Below are 19,268 nucleotides of genomic sequence, written 5' to 3' on the forward strand. Positions count from 1 at the left end.
CGCCCCGCTCGGGCCCGGCCCCGGCGCGGTGCTCCAGCCGCGGCCCAGACCGAGATGGCGACACTCGATGGCGACACTCGATGGCACCGGCGGCTCGTGCCGGCGGCACCGCCAGCCGCGCCCGGGTCCCGCTTCGGGACTACAACACCCACAGTGCCCCGCGGCGGCCGCGGCGGTTCCGGGCGGCGGCGGCGGCACCTCCTCGGCGCCGCGCCCGGTGCATGGCGGTGGTGCGGAGCATGGGCCCCGAGCGCGTATGTCCCCGGGAGCCCGGGCCGCCGGAGGGCCCTGACGGCGCGGCGGGGTGGAGCGGCGATGAGGAGGAGGAGGAGGAGGAAGAGGAGGAAGGCGGCGGGTACTTGTATCAGCCGCTGAGCCAGGAACCGGAGCAGGGCCTGGGCGACGCGGGCCCCGGCCTGCAGGAGAGGCTGCAGGTACCGCCCAGCGCCTCCCGCCGGGCCGGGGTTATGGGCGCCCGCGGCCCCGACCCCCGCTGCCCGCCTTTCTCCGCAGATGCTGAGGCTGCACCTGCCCGACCCGCCGGTGGACAGCGAGGAGGAGAATGAGGAGGAGGCAGCGGAAGGCGCCACGGCTCAGAGCAGCCACAGCTCCATCCCCATGGATGCAGGTAACCGCGTCTCCGGCAGCACCCTCCCGGGGCTCTGCCGCGGTCTCACGGCCTCTCTGTTCCCAGAGCATGTGGAGCTGGTGAAGAGGACGATGGCCAGCGTGAAGCTGCCCACCCTGGGCATCCCTGCCTGGGCCAGCCAGATCTCGGAGGAGCAGTGGAAGGACGTGGTGCAGCGCACGCTGCAGGCCCGGCAGAGCCTCGGCGGCCCCCGGCCTCAGTGGAATTGAGGGCTAAGCTGCGGCACAGAGGCTGCAAACCCCAGCCCTCCCTCCACCCTGGAAGCACCCACTGCCTCCGAGCCAGGTGCTGACAGGACTTGCCAGTATCAACCTTCCCGTTTGTCCCACTGACATTGTCTGATTTTCCTTCCCCCTCCTTTTTCTTGGTTCTGGCTGGTGCGTAAGTCAATGTGATGACCCGGTGTTGGCTTCCTCTACCTCTGAGAAGGTAGATTAGTTTCCATGCATGTGGGGCGATGGGGCTTGGCTGGCTTTGCCCAGATTCCCTCAGGACAAACACTGGACTTGTCCCCATGCTGACAGTACCAGAGATGTCACTCTCCAGGCTAGGGCCCCTCCTGTCAGGATAGGGCCTGTGTGTTGGAATACAAGAGGTGGAGCAAGATGTGTCATTCCAAGAGATTGGTTTTATTTAGTTCTGTACATACAGGGACATCTGTACAAAATCCAACACTTTCATACTATGTAATGCTCTACTGAAAATAAAGTACACCATATGTACATATGAACTGTAAGCAGCTTAATACTTGTGTCCAGGGTGTGAATGCAGTAGTTTTGCTTTTTCCCTCGGGAGGAGCAAGCCAGGTGGAGTGGAAGAGGCAGCTCCAGTTCTGTCCATTTGGCTGACGTGGGGAAAGGCGTAGGCAGAAATGAGCAGCACTAATGCTAAAAACCAAGTACTGAGCAAGGGGCAGCTGTAGCGTGGCAGACACAGGTCTGCCTTTGAGCAGTACATGTGGTGAGAGGGTGAGCACACTCCCCCCTGTCTCACATGGTCCCCTTCTGAGGTGTCCAGGACACTGGAATGAATAGGCAGCAAACAAAGGATGATGTGAAGGTACTAAGCCTAAGTTCCCTGACCCAAAACAAGACACAAAAAGCTATGGGAACATCAAAGCTGTACAGCACGTAATCATGATGTGTTACAATCCTGCCCCTGCACACAGCACAACCCCAGCACCATTCCTCTGGCCAGGGTCAGGGGCTGCCAGCAGAGATGGATCATCTGCAGGACAGTGCCAGCCTCTGCACACCACAAGATTCTGTTCCCTCCGCAGGCAGAGCAGCCCACAGCAGCGAAAGGCAGCCACTGCTCAGCAGCAAGCAGGCTCAAGTGAGGGCACACCATGCTGCAGCAATCTAAAAATGAGGTCTTGGCTTAGAGCACAATGCTAAGCAGCCGGTTGGAGAGCCTGTACTGAAACAGGAAGGAGCCTCCTGCCCAGCCTGAGCCTGGCAGCCCTCTTTCCGCTGCGCTGCTCTGGCGCCTTCGGCACCACCCGGTGCATGTCCACATGCTGTGCCAGGTGTGAGGTAATTTATTGGCAGCTGATCATGAGCTCAGACTAATGTTCAAAATAAGCAATAACCTCCCTGAGGTGTTTCTGAAGTCTCCTGATGAACTGGCCCGTTGCGCGAGGCGGAGGGGAGGTGGGGTCCTGCGTGACTGGGGGGATCTCACACATGCGCTCGCCAGCTCCTCCCAAGAGATGGTGGCATTCCTGGTGAGGGCTGAGCCTGGAGAGAGCTACATGGGGCAGGGATGCAGGATACACAGGTCAAAACAGCCTCTTTGGGGTTGGAGGAAAGATGTGCTGCACACCAGCAGAAAGATTAGAGGGGGTGATCCTCTGACCTGGGAATGGTTTACTGGTGAGGACAAGCAGATACAGCAGAACCTTCTACAACATCCCATGCTGCTGCAAAGCAATGTCAGGCTAGCACCAACCCCATAAGCTCCCTGCACTACTGCAAACCCACTTCAGCTTATGTGCCAAGAAAGCAGGTGCAGCAGGTAGGAAGCAAGGACTCCCTTCCCTATGACAAACCAGCCTCTGTGGTGGCACCTTGGCCTGGCACTAGATCTGCACCACAAACAACGGGGGTGAAAGCTGGATCACAGTAGCACCCAAGTGCTGCACAAGCTATCAGCAAGTGTCTCTAAATGCTAAGTTAGCACGAGTCCCTGATGCACCATGTGATAAGTAACGAGGGCCTCGGGCCACAGCGGATGCCAACATCACAGGAGAGGTGGACTGTGCTCAGAGCACCCACAGGAGCAATTCAGCAGTAGTGCTTAGCCATTGATAATAATGAGGAGACAACTGAACACTCAGCCACGCCCCACAAGGTGTATCCATTGCTTCCACTAGCTTGTGGAAATGACTAGCAGCACAAGCTTCCTAGAAACCCTGGCTCTGAAGAGCTAAGGATGGGATACAGAGACAAAGGGAGAGCTGCAGGAATATTTTAATTGAGCAGGTAGAGGAAGAAAGTAGAAGTCAGTGGCTGACATCGGCTACAAAGCGGGAAGTTAATTCTGGGCCCACAATTAACCCGAGACATCGGGAAGGAGATGAGTCAGCACGGACCAACACAAACAGCAGAAGGAATTCACTTTCTCACAAGAGAGCTTCTAAGGATGCTCTAAAGGGAGGACTGCAATAGTATGTAGTGCTTGCACCCAGCTTTACTGGGGGTGGCAAAGCACTGAACCCCCACTCCACTGACAGGGGAACAGAACAATGGGCTTGTAGCAAAAGAAAGGTGGAAGTAAACATTTCCTCCGCTGTACATAAGACCCTTCAGCTGTGGAGCTGCACCCCAAGGCAGGGCGGAGAGGCAGCAGAGCCTTCACAAACTGCTTCTGCCCCAAGCTCAGCCTGGCCTCTGACCATGTCAGGGATCAGCTGCACAGGCAGCACAGGGGCAGGTGTGGCGGAGATGGGCACTTGGAGTTTGGAGCAGCACACCGAGCCACGCGTGGCAGTCTCTTACTCCTGGCAGAGTAAGAATCAGGTGGCAGCTCACAGTGAAGTGAGTCCTGCCTGGACTGATACAAGCAGAGGTGAGGCGGGCTCCCTTCATGCCTGCACAGCCAAGGTGGAAAAGCAGGAGGACGGAGAAGAAGCAGGAGGACACGACAGTGGTGAGATACAAGTTAATAACATAAAACCAGATCTACCCTGGAGGTATGCAGATGGAGTGGAGGACAGGCACAGCTCACCATGTTCATTCCTTACTTATACATGAGAACTGAGTGCATTTCCATGACCCCTGGAGGAAAGGGATGGGGCAGAGCTTCCTGGGCCAGCTCCTGAGCCCGTCAGAGAGCCTCCTGGCTTGAGGTGAGAAACTCTTCTGCTCTCTTGTGGGCCTCCAAGGCTTTTATAGTGTAGACGTCCTGTGGAAGCTCAGATTTCCGGCGCAGCAAGACTTTGTCCTTCTTAATGTCTTTCAGCATCTACAAACAAATCAAAGGAGTCAGGAATCAGTAGCAAACCCCTTCATGCCTTCAGCCTCTGACTCCAATTGCTCTAGGATATGCTGGGTGGCACTGCAGCATGCTCCGGAACAGGCTGAGAGCCACACACAGACCAAAAGGACACAAGAAAGTCACACTGGTACTTTTTCCAGAGTGAGAAGGTTAGATAAACTCCACTCTTCAGACTACAGGTTGATCTCTTAATGATCAGGGATGAGAGTAGTGGCATTTACCTTCAGAACATCTGGAAAGAGCCATTTCTGGCTATGCTGATGTTCTGGCTGGACTGGGAGCAACTGTGAAGGACTTGAGTCACCTACGTACCTGCACAGCCTCAGTCTCCACCGTTTTCTTCAGTAGCTGTATGTCCTCTGCAGTCGGGGTCTCCGTTTCCATACAGCACACAGAAGGCAAGGGTAGAGGTGCATAATACATGGGGTACTGCAGACAACACAGACAGCTCCAGAGTCAGCACTCCATCCAACACCAAGCCTTCTCCCCCAGCACGCTAACACAGCATGGCACAGTTCTTCCAGCTGCCCTCTCTGGCCCCCGCAAAGGCAGCAGCAGGGACACAGGCAGGGAAGGAGTATCCTCTCGTCCCCTGTGCCCTCTGATTCATAGCATGCTGCATGTGCAGCTGCAGTTGAGAGCATGGTCCATAAACACGTACATGCTCTCTGTAAGGCAGTACTTAGAGGTCAGTTCTACAGAGGGACAGGATGATAAAACACTGCCAACATTCCCAGGACCCAAGACACTGTTTTTTGGGAGAGACAGACCACTGCTGCAGCAGTGCCTGCAGGACTGAGATTAAGTGCTAAAGCCTGCTCTTGTGGGCTGAGGAAGCAGGTCAAGACCCCCAGCACACTCTTGCCTCATTCATCCTAGGTCCTGTTGTCACTCACCTGGGGGTTCAGCCGAGCCAGCTCCTCTATTTTCTGCCACATTTCTTCTCGTTCCTTCATCCTGAACCTTCCCCTGCAGAGAGAGAGAGCAAGACCAAGTGTGAACTGCTGGGGAAAGCGCAGCTTTCATTCACAGGATGACAAAAGCAAGAGACAGCAGAGAAGTGCAGGCAAGGGGAAGAGCTGCCCTGTCATTTGGAGACCCCTAATTCCATCTAATTCTAAATCTACAGGTGAGATAAAGCAAGAAGAGGGGACACACTGCAACTAGCAGAGGGTAGGCAGACATGCTCCTGGCTCACCTCAGAGCACAGGCTGGCAACAGTGGGCTGCACAGGTACTTCTGCCCTGGCTTTGTGCTGCCAGGAGTAGAGCAGAGTGTCTGGTTTCTGGAGTAAAGCCATGAAACCAGTCTGGATTTCAAACACACATTCTCCTGGTGCCCCACAGATGCAGAGGGACAAACTGTCATGTCCAATAGAGCTGGGATTCTGCTGCCCACTGTTCCTTCTCTCTCTAACCATAACACACCAAAGAGCTGCCCAAACACCCCAGGCACAGCTCTTGAACTTGGCACAGATTTTGGCACACATCTGAAGTGACCATTCAGCAGGGCCACTTATAAATCCCAGGACAGTGAATGTTCCTTGCAAACAGAGATGAGCACTCACCATCCCTTGTTATTCTCTTCTACATTTTGAACATCTGCACCAAAATCTCTGCTTTATTTCTATTATTTTAACTACATGACTTTCATCCCAGCTACTGGTCTTTCCAGTGCCCTATCTATCCACGTTAAGGAAGTTCTTATACTCTGTAATCACATCACACTCTTGAAAGTCATGTAGGCCAAGAATGAGAATGAAGCTGCCAAGGTTTCAAGCAGCAGATTACTCCACCAGAAAACACTGGGTCACAAAAAAACCTCCAACAAACCAACCCCAAAATGCCCCAAATGAATAACCCATTCAGGACAAGACACTATCTGCCCCAACTTTCTCACTGCTTTTCTAAACGATTCTGATAAACTAAACAGTTTCAAGATGTCTGGGGAGAAAGGTGCAGTCAGTCCATTTGCACTGAACAGCAGAGAGACAGCCTTGCCACATGTCCCTGCAGAGTCTGTCCCTCATGACCACCCTGGCTGTGGCTGCACAGCTGGGGGTGCAGCAGTGACAGGCCTGAGCTGGCATGTCACTTGTAGGCATGTTAACTAATTAAAAATGAGGCTAAGCCATACTCAAGCCTCTCAACATCTGGCTGCAGCCTAACAGTACAAGCTCTCTCCTTTGCCCCATTTCCTATTTGCTGAGTTTGTTTGCAATCCTTCCCATACAGGCTGTTTTCTAGTTCACAGCACAAGGTTTTCTGAAGCCTAATTAGGCACAGAGGCAGAACAGAGCAGAAAACTGCAGCACTACCCATCCTTTTATTGAACAGCTCTGAGCTGTTTTGTTGAGCTTTTTCAGAACAATTCTCCATCAGTCACACACCAGTGCTGGGAAGAGTCACCTTCAGCAGGTCAGCAGCTAAACAGGGAGAGAAAGCTCCTGATGGAAACACTAGGTAGATCTTGTAGGAAATGTGCTGTCACTGTGACTTAAAATACATGTGAAGATATTTGTGGGCTTCACAAACGCCCTAGAATGGGAAAAAAAGAAATCTTGCTTGCTCCCATTTCAGACCCTAAAAAAACCTTAATTTCTCCATAAGCAGGTTACCCATCTGTTCTCATTCATATATCAACTTATTACTTATTATCAAGTTATTTACTTCTTCTCCACAAAACAACAGAATGTACCCCAGAGTTCCCCGCTCCCAGCAAGGATTAGCTCTGCTCTCCCCGGCAGCCCTGGCTCATCCAGGAATGAGGAGCACTATTTTATGTCACTAAGTCAGCAGAAAATAGACCAAAAAAAAAAAAAAAAAGAAGTTTCCTTCTAGCTTACTGGACTGACTCAGCTCACCAAGGCAAGCCATAGAAGCACCAAAATCAGCACAAGGCAGCAGAAAAAGTGGAGTTCTTTCCTCTTTACAGCATCATGGCACAGGTACTTGCTGAGCTCAGATTTTATCCCCACCATTCGCTCTTTGAAATTGCAGGAATTATTCCATCTTTATCACTGGAAAATTGAAAGCATCCTGTGGCATGCAAGATGCATTACGCCCACTGCAAAACTCTTCACTCTTTCTAAAGCAATAGGATTCTACTGACATTACTACAACATTTATGAACTGGTAAATATTTCCAAGACAGAGCAAAGCTCAGTATCCTCTACATGGCAATCTGTTTCCTCATGACTCAGCAAACTCAGTCACTCTTTTCTAGGCTACCTGCTTCAGCAGGACTGAAAGGGTTTTTATCAGGGCACACCTCATCCCTACTCATAGCTATGGCTAAGGAAGCCTACTTTTTGACAGAATTACTTACCACCTTTCCATTTCCCTTCTGCCTATTGGCATCTACCATCTGTTACTGTACCCCAAGGAGACTTTAGGATGAGCTCGAGTTACTTGGCAAAAACCTCTTACTCACTTCTGCTTCTCTGCCTTGTATTGCTGTGTGCAGTCATCAAAAAGCTTTTGGTTCATCTCCATGAAGAGTTTCAGTGCATTGTAGATCAGCCCATGAATTGTCCTGCAAAGAAATGAGGAAAGGAGGACAAGTCACGGTGGGCAGGTTTTAGACCTAAGTTGGCACCAGCAGCACAGACAAAAGCTGACAGCAGCAGCAACTCATTCTACGGTGATGTGACAAAATATTCTCACACAATCCCAGCTCTTACCAAGGCAAAACCCCCTCAACAAACAGAGCAGGAACTATACAACAGGGAGAAACAGATGGAGAAGAAAGAGAAGACCCTGGGACAGGTCTCCTGTGGTCAGATTAATGAGTGCAAAACTACACATTCATGTGTTCATTTCTTGTAGATAGAAGTGGAAAATGAAGGATGCTAGGGGCCTGTTCAGGGCTGTTTTCAAGGGGGCTTTAGTGCCTCCCACTGTTCACACCACATATACACAACGACTTTTTTGAGCTGCCAGTATTTGGTCATGAGCTTTATTGCTGAGCTGCCCAAAACACAGACAGGCAGCAGCCCCAAAGAGATGGAAACCAGCACACAGAATATCACAAAAGACAAGTCGACTCTGTGCCAGTGATTTATGGACAGGTTGCACTGCGTGTGAGCCCCCTTTGGGACAAAGAATCTCCTGGGGAATAAAAACAAGTGTTGAAGCTGTCTCTGAAATACCTGACCCACAGGCAAAAGATGAGACTCAGCAGACTAAGCTCTGTGTCTCTACCAGCTCTACAAATGGACTATGGAAGAGAGAGGCAACCCTGCTGCACTTAAGCAGGCTGTCTGACCAAGTAGATGAACTATGGGAAGGAAGAGGAGAATCTGAGGTACTCAACCTGCCCTGAGAAGATGTGGCTATTGCCAAAACAAAGACAAGCAGAAATAAGAGGAAAACACTTTCAGGACTTCTTCTGTGATACCACTGGGCAGCAGACCAGGAAAGACAGAAACAGCAGAATCATGAATCTTGGCTGCTGTAAGGACACAGAACTGGTGAGGGGTTTCAGACAAGAACATAAAGTCCTTTTCTGAGCTCTGGACTTGTCCAGTCTCCCTAGAATTAATTTTTAGCTAATTCATTAAAGGAAGTGTGTTCAATTAAATTAATTAAATTTGAATTAACCAGGTAAGGAATTAAATGGAGAAGAAGTCAGAAGGAAGGAAGTTGATAAGAGAACCATAAAACAAAGAAGTATCTAGGAATCAGACACAGGGGACAATATTTGACATGGACAGCTGCCCAGTTAGTTCTGCTTTCTCTGTTTTTCCTGTACTCAAGGAGTTGGGCACTGCATTAGCCAAGTTCTCTGGTCACGGAGAACATAAGGGTGGGACATTAGTTAACAAGGAGCCAGAAGTCAGATGGAACATCTACTGCACACTTCTGAGAGACTGACAACATTACTGTCAGGCAGGTATCAAACTCTGTGTAGACTCAATGGCCCCAAGGCTGGCAATTGCAAGTGCCTCAACCCTTGCAGAAGCAAGCCACTCTGGTCTGCTGTGGCCCTTTTCCATGCTGTGGAGAGATGGCTGGGGGTAAAACTAGAGGACACTGAGAAGTTACATTCACCTCCAAACAGAAACAGTAACAGTACAGGAATTGTAGGGTAAAATGCAGCTGCTGGTCCCTGGATGGAATGCTGCTGGCATGCTCAAAGCCTCCTCCAGGATGGTTCCCCACACACACAGCCTGCAGCCAGAGCCCCTGCAGAGTGGGATGGAACGGAGGGTGGAACGGAGTGGAAACACCACGGCCAAGTTCCCTTGAAGTCGTGGCAGGGAGGGGAACTCGATGGAGCTTTGCAGCTGATAAACTGCACAGGGCCTGTCAGCCAAGGGAGATAGGAGGAGTCTGGTGGCTGAGCCAGGAACTGTGGCGAAATCACCCTCCTCCGATAAATGTGGTTCGTTGTAACACAATTGTATTAACACACATCCCCTTTCCAAAGTCACCCACCCCAGGGTATGACCACCCCTCATAGGGCATGCACTCTGTAGTTTATTGACGGCACCTCTGAGAGCAAAGTTGAGAGAATGTTACACCAATCAGTAATAAAGGCATGTATGACTAAGAGTCACTCAAGCTCCACCTAAACATAAAGACATAGCATAAAAGTAAACTGAGAATAGGGGTACGCTAGGGAAGACTCCATCCTAACTACTGGGATCACTGAACAGGCTGAACCCATCTTCTTCCCCCATGGGTAAGAAACACTCCGTACACATTGGATACTTCTACTGGGAATTAGAGCTTCTCTGTGAATTGCTCTGAATACATTTTTGCAGTCAGATACCATGACTGGCAGTCCTCGAACCTTAACCTGTCACAGTTTTCTGTAAATAAGGAGTGTTATTCCACAAACTGTCAGTGTGAGTCCTTCCCAGGCACTGGCAGTCACCAGCAGCAGGGAACATAATCAAATAAACTCGAAGACCTGCTGAGAGGTGTCTCTTATGCCGTTGGCATACTTCCCTGAATAAGTCAGTTGAACTGACCCAGTAGGACTGCTCAGTGAAGGGTCCCCTTAATGGGACACTGGCAGACTGGTTGGGCACAAGGGTCTTGGTGCTCCTGGGGTGCTGACAGACAAATTAAACTCCGAGGGTTGAGGAAATCTCCCTTTTCCATGATACACCCTGATACCACCACCAACCCCCGTCTCAGCAACTGGTGCCACCAAGCACCACGCGTTGTTGCACTGCAGCAGTGTGCTTCAAGATTGCCAGTGGGTCAAAAAATCCAGCAAGTGTCAGAGCATGGGGGAAGACCTACTTGTTCCAGTGACTCTTGGAGTTCTTGTAGAGTGCTGGAAACATGATTGGGAGGATTTTGGCTGCATTATCGCTGATCAGGCTCATGATATATTCATTGTTCCAATAGTACAGCGCTCGCTCTGCCACCTGCAGCAGGAGAGAAAGCCATCCTTGAAGAGGCTCCTTCCAGTAACACCTGTGGTGCACAAGGAAGCCACCACCCAGCCAAGGAGCCCACATGCTTCCCCATAGCACAGGGGTGACCTTCATGAACTTCTATGAGGCCATTCATCCCTCCTGCCCAGCCTTCTTTGCCTTAGCCTCTGCTAGACACTTCACACTTTTCTGAGAAAAACCCCATGGTCTTGAATGGACAAGCCTACTGTCAGTATAGGGATGACTCCAACACCCTTTACACAGCACTTGACAACAGTAATGTCATCTACTCCAGGTAGCTAATTCAGATTAGCTCCAAGCCTTTCCTCAGACTGTCCTCTCTGAAGTTCCATTCCTCCCTGGCTTTCCCACAACAAAGTCTCTCAGGGCTTTGAATCATGCTTCAGTCACCAGTCCCACAATTCAAGCCCTTGATTTAGTAAGGGTGAAAATATGGAAAATCTTGGGGCAGCCATCCTGCTCTAACAAGACAAACAAGTCTAACAGGTTTGCACACAGTGACAGATAATGCAGGCTAATTTCTGCATTTAGTGCTGGCTTGAGAATGGCTTAAAAACCTAGGAAAAGAGACTCAGTTTTATATTTCAGGTAGTGCAGAATTTGCTATATCCCCTTAACATATTGTTCCACACAAGTAAATGAAATGAAACTCACTTTGTTTTCGCTTACCTAGCTTTTGGTTTTCAAGATCTGGTTAAGCCTTTTTCTGCTAGATTAACACACAATCCACTCAGAGGAAACTCATTCCCACCAAGGTGCTCAGACTCACCAAGAAGTCGATTCCTAATTTTGCTCTTCAGACAAGCTGTAGACTGTTCAGCCTGACCATATGGGACACCTTTGGAATTAATTTTCTTAGGCTGTAAAGTGTTTGCAGCTTCTCCGGGTTTCTCCGTATTGTTCTTCAGAGTTTGGCAGCTGATGAGGGCTGCTGTCAAGTACAGGATGTGTCTCCTCCAGCCTTTACCCTACTTTATTCAAGCTCCTTAGCTCCCTCTGGTAGTTCCCTCCACACCCAAAGGTCACATTAGTCCTTTGGTTCCCATCACCACACCAGTAATCCATGTCCAGCTGGTTTCCATCATGCTCCTCTAGTCCTTTAAAGGAAACTGATTTTTTACATACATGTGTGACCTAGACTGACCTTATTTTTGGCTTGTAAACACACGACTTTGTACCTCTCTATACTAAAAGATGGACTGAAGCCAGCCTGCCTCACTGTGCAGTCACTCTCACTTGGGAGATGGCTGTGTCACTTCTTTAACACTACACCTATACCTGGGTCAACCATGTGTTTCCCCAGCAAGCTGTCTTCTTCCTGGGCACTCTAAAACAGTGAGGCAAGAACACTTGCTAGGAGCTACTAGCAGGTCCTACCACCCTGTACATTTTAATCCTTAAGACTACCATCCACAGAGATTATATTAGCTAGCTACTACAACCAGTTTCCCTTCAGTGAAAACAAGGAAGAAGCAGACTCCAGCACTTCTCCAGTATACATCACTCTTTACTACCTATGCCAGAATAAAACAAAGGACCTTTCCTGCACAGTCTCTTTGGTTGGCCTCCCTCCAACACTGCAGAGTGTTTGGTTTTACTTCAACAGGGTGACCCTGGATGGATCTCCTCTGTCCTTGCTAGCCAAAACAGGAGGTGGCAAAGCACCTGTGCTCCAGCCCCAGCCTGCTGCAATACCTGGTGCTGAACAGCACAGAGCAGCAGGAGAGGCTGTGCTGATCCACTCTGTTTTCTCTTTGGATGAGCTCACCCTGTGGTTGTGGTGACGATTCTCACTGCTTCCCACCACATGTCACCCCAATACTCACCCTGGTCACACCTCCACGTGCCAAGTACAAGCCCAAAAACTGTGGTGTTACCCTCACATGCCAAGTGGATCACAAGTCAATGCTCTATCCCCTCCCTGAGCTGTAATTTACCTGGAAGTGTGGGCTGGAAACACATTTGGCCAACTGCCTGAACAAGGGCTCCATAACTTTCACAAACTCTGATGGCTCAATCACGTCCAGGATCTCCTCCAGCTCATTTAAAAACATCACCTCTTTGGGACTGTGAGTTTTTGGCCAGAACTTCAGCAAGCCCACAATCACCTGAGTGGGAAGAGTACAGAGACAGTGTTAGAAGCTCAAAGTTAACACCAGCTGCAAAATACATTTTTAAGTGTCTAGTGACAACAGCAGAGGGGAGGAAGTAACGCAACAGATTTTCTCAGAAAGCCAGGGTGGGTGACCAGGGAAGAAAGAAGACAAAAGCCCAAACTCTGCCAAGTTACACTCATGGCAACAGCTCTACCTAGGCTGCTATGATTTCATATTACAAGCACAAAGCTTAGAATCACTTTATATCCCCAAACACAGCTTAACACAGAAGGGTGAAACTGGACTGGACAGCAGCTGGCAGACAGTGCAAAGTAACCATGGAAGATCAACTAATAAAATTGGAAATGCTATGGAGAAGGTCTCTGCAGAGTTATTATTCAAAAGACTACAGAGCTTGAATACTGGGGAGCACCGAAAAAATAATGCAACGGATGGGTTTGGGACAAAGAAAGGAAATTTTACTTTACATAGAAGTAGCTGGATCATGGAACTCATTCTTGCAAGATTTTGTGGAGACTTGAAGTCCAAACAGACTCCAGAATGGAGCAGACAAGTTTATGGAGTTGACATCTAATAGTTATAATTAAATACCACAACACAGATGCAACTTCTGGCTGAGTAAAATCCTGCTTACAAGATAGAGAAGGGCTATATCTCACTAGATTTCATTTATTAATTTTTAATACTGCTTCCTGTCCTACCCATCTGCTTCTAGACACTGCAAAGGCAGGATTCAAGATGCTGCAGATCTTCACTCTGTTGGAAGAAGAAATGTTTACTCTGTGGACACTAGAGTTACACACAGCTGGCCATAGGGGCTGCCCTTTCAAACCTCTGTATTTCATCTACCTGATCCTAAAGCCAGCACTTGAGAGGAAGTTCAGAGCAGCAGAGGGACAGTAGTGGGCAATGCAACAGCAGGATTAGAGATATCTGAGCATTATGTTTCTGCCAACTCAAGGCTTGAGAAGCCAGCAGTTCATTATCTCCGTGTTTGTCATTACTCATGTCTGCCATTCAGGTAAGAGTTAGCTTCAGTGACTCAGAAGCAATTTCACCTACAACTAAGGTGGTGTGAGGTGTGTGGAGTCTGTGTTTGCTAATACCGAGCACATCTGAGGCCTTGCTCACCTGGCAGTCTTTCAGACTGCTGTTAAGGCAAGAGCTACCATGTCAAGCCTTGCTGAGCAAGCTGCTGGAAGGCCCATTTGAGGCAAGTGTGGACCCAGGGAGTAATCTGGCCTCCTTCCAGCACTGCTGGTAACATGTCCCGGTGCATTCAGACTCTTGCTGATGCACAAACCCTGTAATTCTTCCACACTTCAGTAACACCAGTCATCTTGGGGGTCTATTCAAAACCTTCACAAGCAAGGTGCTTCAACAGAACACAAGGTGTGGCAATATGGCCTTGGTATGTCTGGTTGAGACACAACACCCACTGAAGGTAATGAAATTGGGTCATTCCACTGCTTTCTACAAGCACCAAACCAGACCTGGGTCTGTAATCCAGGGGCCACTAAACTGTTATCCAGGAAACAGTGATGAGCTGTGGAGCTTTATTATCTGAATAAGATAATGCAAAGTGAATCCTGGAAATATTGACAGATTTCTATTTCTTTCTTCTCCCTCACCCTAGGAGGTGCTTTGGCAGGAGGCTGTTGGACTGGATGTCCGCCACAGGAAGCACTCAACATTACCAGGAAGCTACTTTATGCAGCTTGTTTCAGAGCAGGCTTTTGGGAACAAAGGAAATGGAGGACCCATATTTAAAGGAAAACTAGGAGGTCTGCTTCAGCACTGCTGATGTCAGAGCTGTGGAGCCAGAAAGCTGACAACAGCTGACCAGCTTCTACCCAGCACAGGCAGGCTCACCATGAGCAGACACATTTCAGCCAGAGAACAGAACGACCTCAGCCAGCATTACTCATTAAAACACTCACACTTTTGGTGCTCCCTGCTACAGTGACAGAAGTATGTGTTCTCTGCCCATCTGCTGTTTTGAGCCTGTGAAGCTCAGCTCTGTAGAAGACATTTGCTGGCCTGCAGTGGGTGGAGAAACACTTGTCTCCTTCTTGCACCCTCTGCCAAGCTGGCACTTAGCCTGGTTAACACCGCAGGTCCGTGCAGCCAGTAACTAAAATATGTGAGGTCTCCATCGACACTGCTCACATCTTAGAATCTGCTGTTCCCCAGCACTATATCCTGAAGGCAAATGTGTCTACAATGTGACTTATCTCTATGAAGGTAGCAAACTGATGCTAAGGCTGGAAGGAGAATACTTTCATGAAGGAACAGCAGCACGCTTAAGACCTCGTGTCCCAGGTTCCTAACCTCATCCCTACAATTCTGCAGCCAACTCCAGCAGTGTGGAGGGGACTCTTACTACTTCAAGGCTCCCACAAGCTCTGGTTCTACCAGATGGTCATGTATTTTGTCTCTGCAGCACCTCTCATTAGCCAGAAGCTCTGCCCTGGAAGAACAGCTTGGTATCCTGTTCCTTCTGCTACACCAAGATCTGAAGCACAAAGGAAGACTACAGTCCACCTTCCTGAAGCTTCCAGGAGAGCATGCTAAAGGCTTGCACATGAGCAGTACAGCCCCTTCTGTCCACAGGGAGCCAGGCAAACCCAGTAAACAATACCACTGATTCCCAGCCTCTTTACAGAAAGGGTGAAAAAAGGCTGTTCTAAGGAAGCTGTGAAGCGTTTTGGGACTTGACTATCACACAGAAGTGAAGCAAGGTTACTCACTGGCTCTGTCAAGCTGCTGTCTTTCTCCAAGAACTGTACAACACAGTACGCCAGCTGCAGGAAAAACACATGGCAAGATTAGAGCTTCCTCAAGTGTACCTGAGATTAAAGTGCCCCATCCACTAGACTGGAAGTAACATCATGCCCATTATGTTGCAGCTCTAAACAAATCCAGTTTTCTGATGGCAAGTGAAGGCTTTAAGACCAAGCAGGCAGGGCCTGAGCTTGGGACATTTGTGCAATTTAAAGGATAAAACTTCAGTCACCCAGAGCAGTCCACAGCCGATACATTCAGATGCAAGCACAGCTGCACGCAATGGGGAGGAACAAACCTGACTGACACAAAGCCCTGCCCCATAGAAACAGGGCTGAGAGAACAGACATCTCTACTGAGTACCCATATTTTTTCACTTCCTATCCCAAGTTGTGATCTTCTTTAGTCTTCTGTTATGTACTCAGAATTGGAAGAAATTAATCTCTAAACCAATCTAGCAGACTAGCACACCAACTTCTCCACATATCTCAGTGGTGACTAACAGCTGATACACCACATGCACAAGCTGATGACTGCAGCTAGGAAATTTCCCTCTCTGATTTCAGCAGGCCCCCAATATTTCACAAGCTTCCAGCACAGAAAGACAAAGCAAGCCACAGCATTACGACAGGGGGAAATGTCAGGATACCCTCCTATCATCCAGTGGCACAGGCCCAGACACCACAAGAATAGGACAACCACTACAGTATGGGACTAGTGCAGAGCCCAGAACACCTCACAGCAAGAACTCTGTAAAATGCAGTAATGTGGCCTGGTGAATAGCTATAAACAATTAGCTTAGAAACTAATATAAATATATAGAGCTTATAATAGCTATAAGCTTTTGCAAAATCCCAATCTGCCCCAGGAACTTGAAGCACTTCTCACCTGTGGATGGTACACACTGAGAGACTTCACTTTGTGCAGTGGTAACAAGACTCTGATGAGAAACATCTTGTGCTCTTCCTTCAGAGGCAAAGCAAATCCATTGATTATGCTGAGAAGAAACAAGAATCTTGTTAAAGTTTTTACCCAGGAGAAATACAGTGTCTCTCACCTCACAACACATACTAGCTCTCACCAGCCCCTTGAGGAAGCATCCCCCAAAAGCATGGTTGCTGCAGCCCAGCCTGCACAACGTGCTCAGCGAGAGTGTTCTTGGCAGACACCACAGGGAAAAGCCTCTGATGGAGCCTGGACTCTGCTCTGTCCTGTGCCAGGCTGAGCCCACACACACTTAGGCACAACCTCTGGGGAAGGCCAGCACTGAAGCAGCTCATTGCTTGAGTATTTTGCTTTACAAAAGAGGAGGGTGGCAGAATAACAAGGCCACAAACAGAAGGGAAGCTGAAACCCGGGAGAAGGCTGCCCATTGCTAAGGCTTCTCAGAGCTATGAGGAGCTCTTCTCTTTTACTGCCTGCTGAGGCAAGATAGCAAGTGTGACTGGACTCAAACTCAAAAGAACAGGAGATAGATCTGGGGAGGAGAAGGCTACCACTGTATTTATCAGCAGGCTGGAGAGTACTTTAGTTTATGCTCTGTCAGACTGAGATTCTCTGGAAGAGGTGCCTCCTGCAAGGACTGCTGAAGGAAGGCACTGCCTGTTCACACAGCACACTGGGCTGGGAGGCCTCACTCATTATGGGTCCTCTGGGACTTGCAAAAGTGGCCTTACCTTCCCAGGATCTCCAGTAGCTCTGCAATCCCATTGTGGTGTTCTGTTTCATAGATAAACCTAAAGAGAAGGATGAGAGGTCATTGCCAAATGCTGGATACAGTTTGATAAGCAAGATGAAGGAAAAATGCTGGAGACAGGGAGTCTAAATGGTACTAAGACCTCACCTGTAAAATATGTTATTGATCTGCCTCCTCACATATGCTCTCAGACCCAGGAACTTCCCATAGATCCTGTGCAGAATAGTCTTTAGGAAGTCTCGTTCTCTGGGGTCTTCACTGTCAAAGAGATCCAGCAGCTGTGAGGAGAGAAATTCAGTCAGTGCCTGCATACTGCCTGTCTGAGCAAAGCTACCACCAACACCAGGCACTGCTCATGCTTGGCAAAAACAGCTCTTTCAGTCAAGTGATGCCTTCAGCACCCTGAGCACAGTGGTCATTTCCCTGAAACACGTGACCTCCTAGTCACAAGCTGGAACCATCATCACTTCTCTCACCTTCAGAAACACAGTAATGGCCTGCACTTTCTACAAAGCTGCACATCCCCAGATTTCCCCTGCAAGGCCCCTGTGCCCCTCTCCACCTATACAATGAGTTATGAGTTCCAGTACAGCTCGCACGCAGTCTTGCCCTGCACAGAAAATTCTGTCTGCTCATTCAAAACAAATACAGAGAAGTCACATCATCAAGCACCAAAATCTGCTGCATGTCCTTCACAAAGGTGGTGCACAGTGGCAGGGGCAGCAATTACTTACCGAGAGCACAAACTTCTGGTCAATGTATTTCTTGGCTACATTTGGTTGAAAGTCAGGTGATTCCAGGAACCTGAGGAAGAACTCATACACCAGCTGTGGGGGAAAAAGGAGAGATTACTTAGAAATCCCCCTGTCCTCTCACCAGTGTTTACTTCAGATTTTATGTTTTCCTTCTCCTTAAGGATTCAGGGAAAGGCTGGGAAGCCTGAACAGGAGCAAAAACCCCAGTGTTTCCTTACCCAGATCAACTCAGCTGCCCTTGCTTTAATGGGCAGGGGTCTCTGGTGGCACATAACTATCCAAATCTGCATGAGACCTCATCACCTCAGGTCCCTCCAAAGATAACACCCACCTACTCAGATTAAGACACTAGGCCTGGGAAACTCTTCTCACATCTTCAGCACATATCTCTACAGAGAACAGAAACCTCCAGAGACGGCAAAGGCTCAGATTTACTGGATGCCCTTGAGACACGCCAAGGAACAACAGAAGAGCAGAGAAATGAAACGGACCCCAGGAAAACATGCAGTGTCCTCTGCCTCCTGGGTACTGACTCAAGGTTGGCTTGGCCTCACCAGGCCAGGAGAACTGCATGCTGTGTCCCACTTGGAAAACAAAGGGCAGCTTGCTTTAAGAAGGCTGTCAGTGCTGAAACATCAACTTCTGGTCCTGCTGTTCTCTGAGAGGGATGAGTCCACTCTCATCCATCCCACCTAGTGGTTCTGAGGGGCCACTAGGCCAAACAAGATTGATGCATTTGAAAGGCCTGACTTTGGGATTGAAGGAATGATAGGACCGTGCACCCACAGGTAGGGCCTACCTGCCAAGGACAGCAGTAAAAAAAACCTGAGGTGCTGAACAAAAAGCTCAGCATTCAGTTGCCACAAATCCATGCTGGCTGCTGACTCAATTCTTAGAAACAAATGCTGCCTAGCATTCATAGCACTCTGGTGCTGAGGACACGGTGTTTCTATCAACGCTCGCATGCCTATGTCAACTGCAGCAGTGAGAAGTGATTAACCAGTGCTGCAGAATGACACCTTATTTCTTCTCTGTATTTTCTGCTTCATTCTGCAGTACCTGCCCCGTTTTCTGCCTTTGTCTGCTTGACAACACATCCCTGTGCAAGTGCCTGGAGCTTTCCTCCTGACTTGTACTGCTGAGCTCTGCTAAACCATGCTCACTGTCACTTTCCTAACCCTTTTCACCCAGTCTGTCTTAAGGCCATCTGCAAGTGAATGTTGCACACAGGCATCAGCCAGTTCCCAGGACACCCTTGCTTCCTGCACTGCCTAAGAGCCACCTTTGACCCCTGGGTGGCAGGCCTGGTCTTTCCGCAGGAACCCTCGCAGGCTGGTGAAGCAGCAGTGGCAGGGCT

At 49.2% G+C, this 19,268-nt stretch overlaps 2 protein-coding genes across 4 annotated transcripts in view; one reads left to right on the forward strand and one right to left on the reverse strand.

Moving 5' to 3' along the window:
- The first annotated feature begins 7 nt into the window (after nucleotides 1-7).
- MEA1 (male-enhanced antigen 1) lies at nucleotides 8-1,375 on the forward strand. The gene is made up of 3 exons (XM_032104262.1): nucleotides 8-434; nucleotides 514-628; nucleotides 695-1,375. The coding sequence occupies exons 1-3, from the start codon at nucleotides 81-83 to the stop codon at nucleotides 856-858; spliced, it is 633 nt and encodes a 210-aa protein (XP_031960153.1). The 5' UTR covers nucleotides 8-80; the 3' UTR covers nucleotides 859-1,375.
- The window catches only part of PPP2R5D (protein phosphatase 2 regulatory subunit B'delta), a 27,612-nt gene continuing 9,601 nt past the window's right edge, over nucleotides 1,258-19,268 (reverse strand). For all 3 annotated transcript variants that reach the window (XM_032104233.1, XM_032104231.1, XM_032104234.1), the window contains exons 6-16: nucleotides 17,891-17,983; nucleotides 17,304-17,434; nucleotides 17,137-17,196; nucleotides 16,349-16,457; nucleotides 15,427-15,480; nucleotides 12,497-12,667; nucleotides 10,402-10,529; nucleotides 7,580-7,681; nucleotides 5,044-5,116; nucleotides 4,460-4,576; nucleotides 1,258-4,114 (exon numbers count right to left, since the gene is read on the reverse strand). In XM_032104233.1, the coding sequence (XP_031960124.1) occupies nucleotides 3,977-4,114; nucleotides 4,460-4,576; nucleotides 5,044-5,116; nucleotides 7,580-7,681; nucleotides 10,402-10,529; nucleotides 12,497-12,667; nucleotides 15,427-15,480; nucleotides 16,349-16,457; nucleotides 17,137-17,196; nucleotides 17,304-17,434; nucleotides 17,891-17,983 (1,176 nt within the window). In that variant the 3' untranslated portion in view covers nucleotides 1,258-3,976. The remainder of the gene's footprint in view (nucleotides 4,115-4,459; nucleotides 4,577-5,043; nucleotides 5,117-7,579; nucleotides 7,682-10,401; nucleotides 10,530-12,496; nucleotides 12,668-15,426; nucleotides 15,481-16,348; nucleotides 16,458-17,136; nucleotides 17,197-17,303; nucleotides 17,435-17,890; nucleotides 17,984-19,268) is intronic.

Source organism: Corvus moneduloides, chromosome 3 (assembly GCF_009650955.1).
Source record: "Corvus moneduloides isolate bCorMon1 chromosome 3, bCorMon1.pri, whole genome shotgun sequence".
Lineage (NCBI taxonomy): Eukaryota > Metazoa > Chordata > Aves > Passeriformes > Corvidae > Corvus > Corvus moneduloides.

Excerpts from the sequence above, each read along its gene's own strand:
- MEA1 (XM_032104262.1), top strand. The coding sequence starts at position 81 with ATGGCACCGGCGGCTCGTGCCGGCGGCACCGCCAGCCGCGCCCGGGTC. Across the intron at positions 435-513 it reads GCCTGCAGGAGAGGCTGCAG|ATGCTGAGGCTGCACCTGCC; the intron begins GTACCGCCCAGC and ends CTTTCTCCGCAG. Across the intron at positions 629-694 it reads CTCCATCCCCATGGATGCAG|AGCATGTGGAGCTGGTGAAG; the intron begins GTAACCGCGTCT and ends CTCTGTTCCCAG.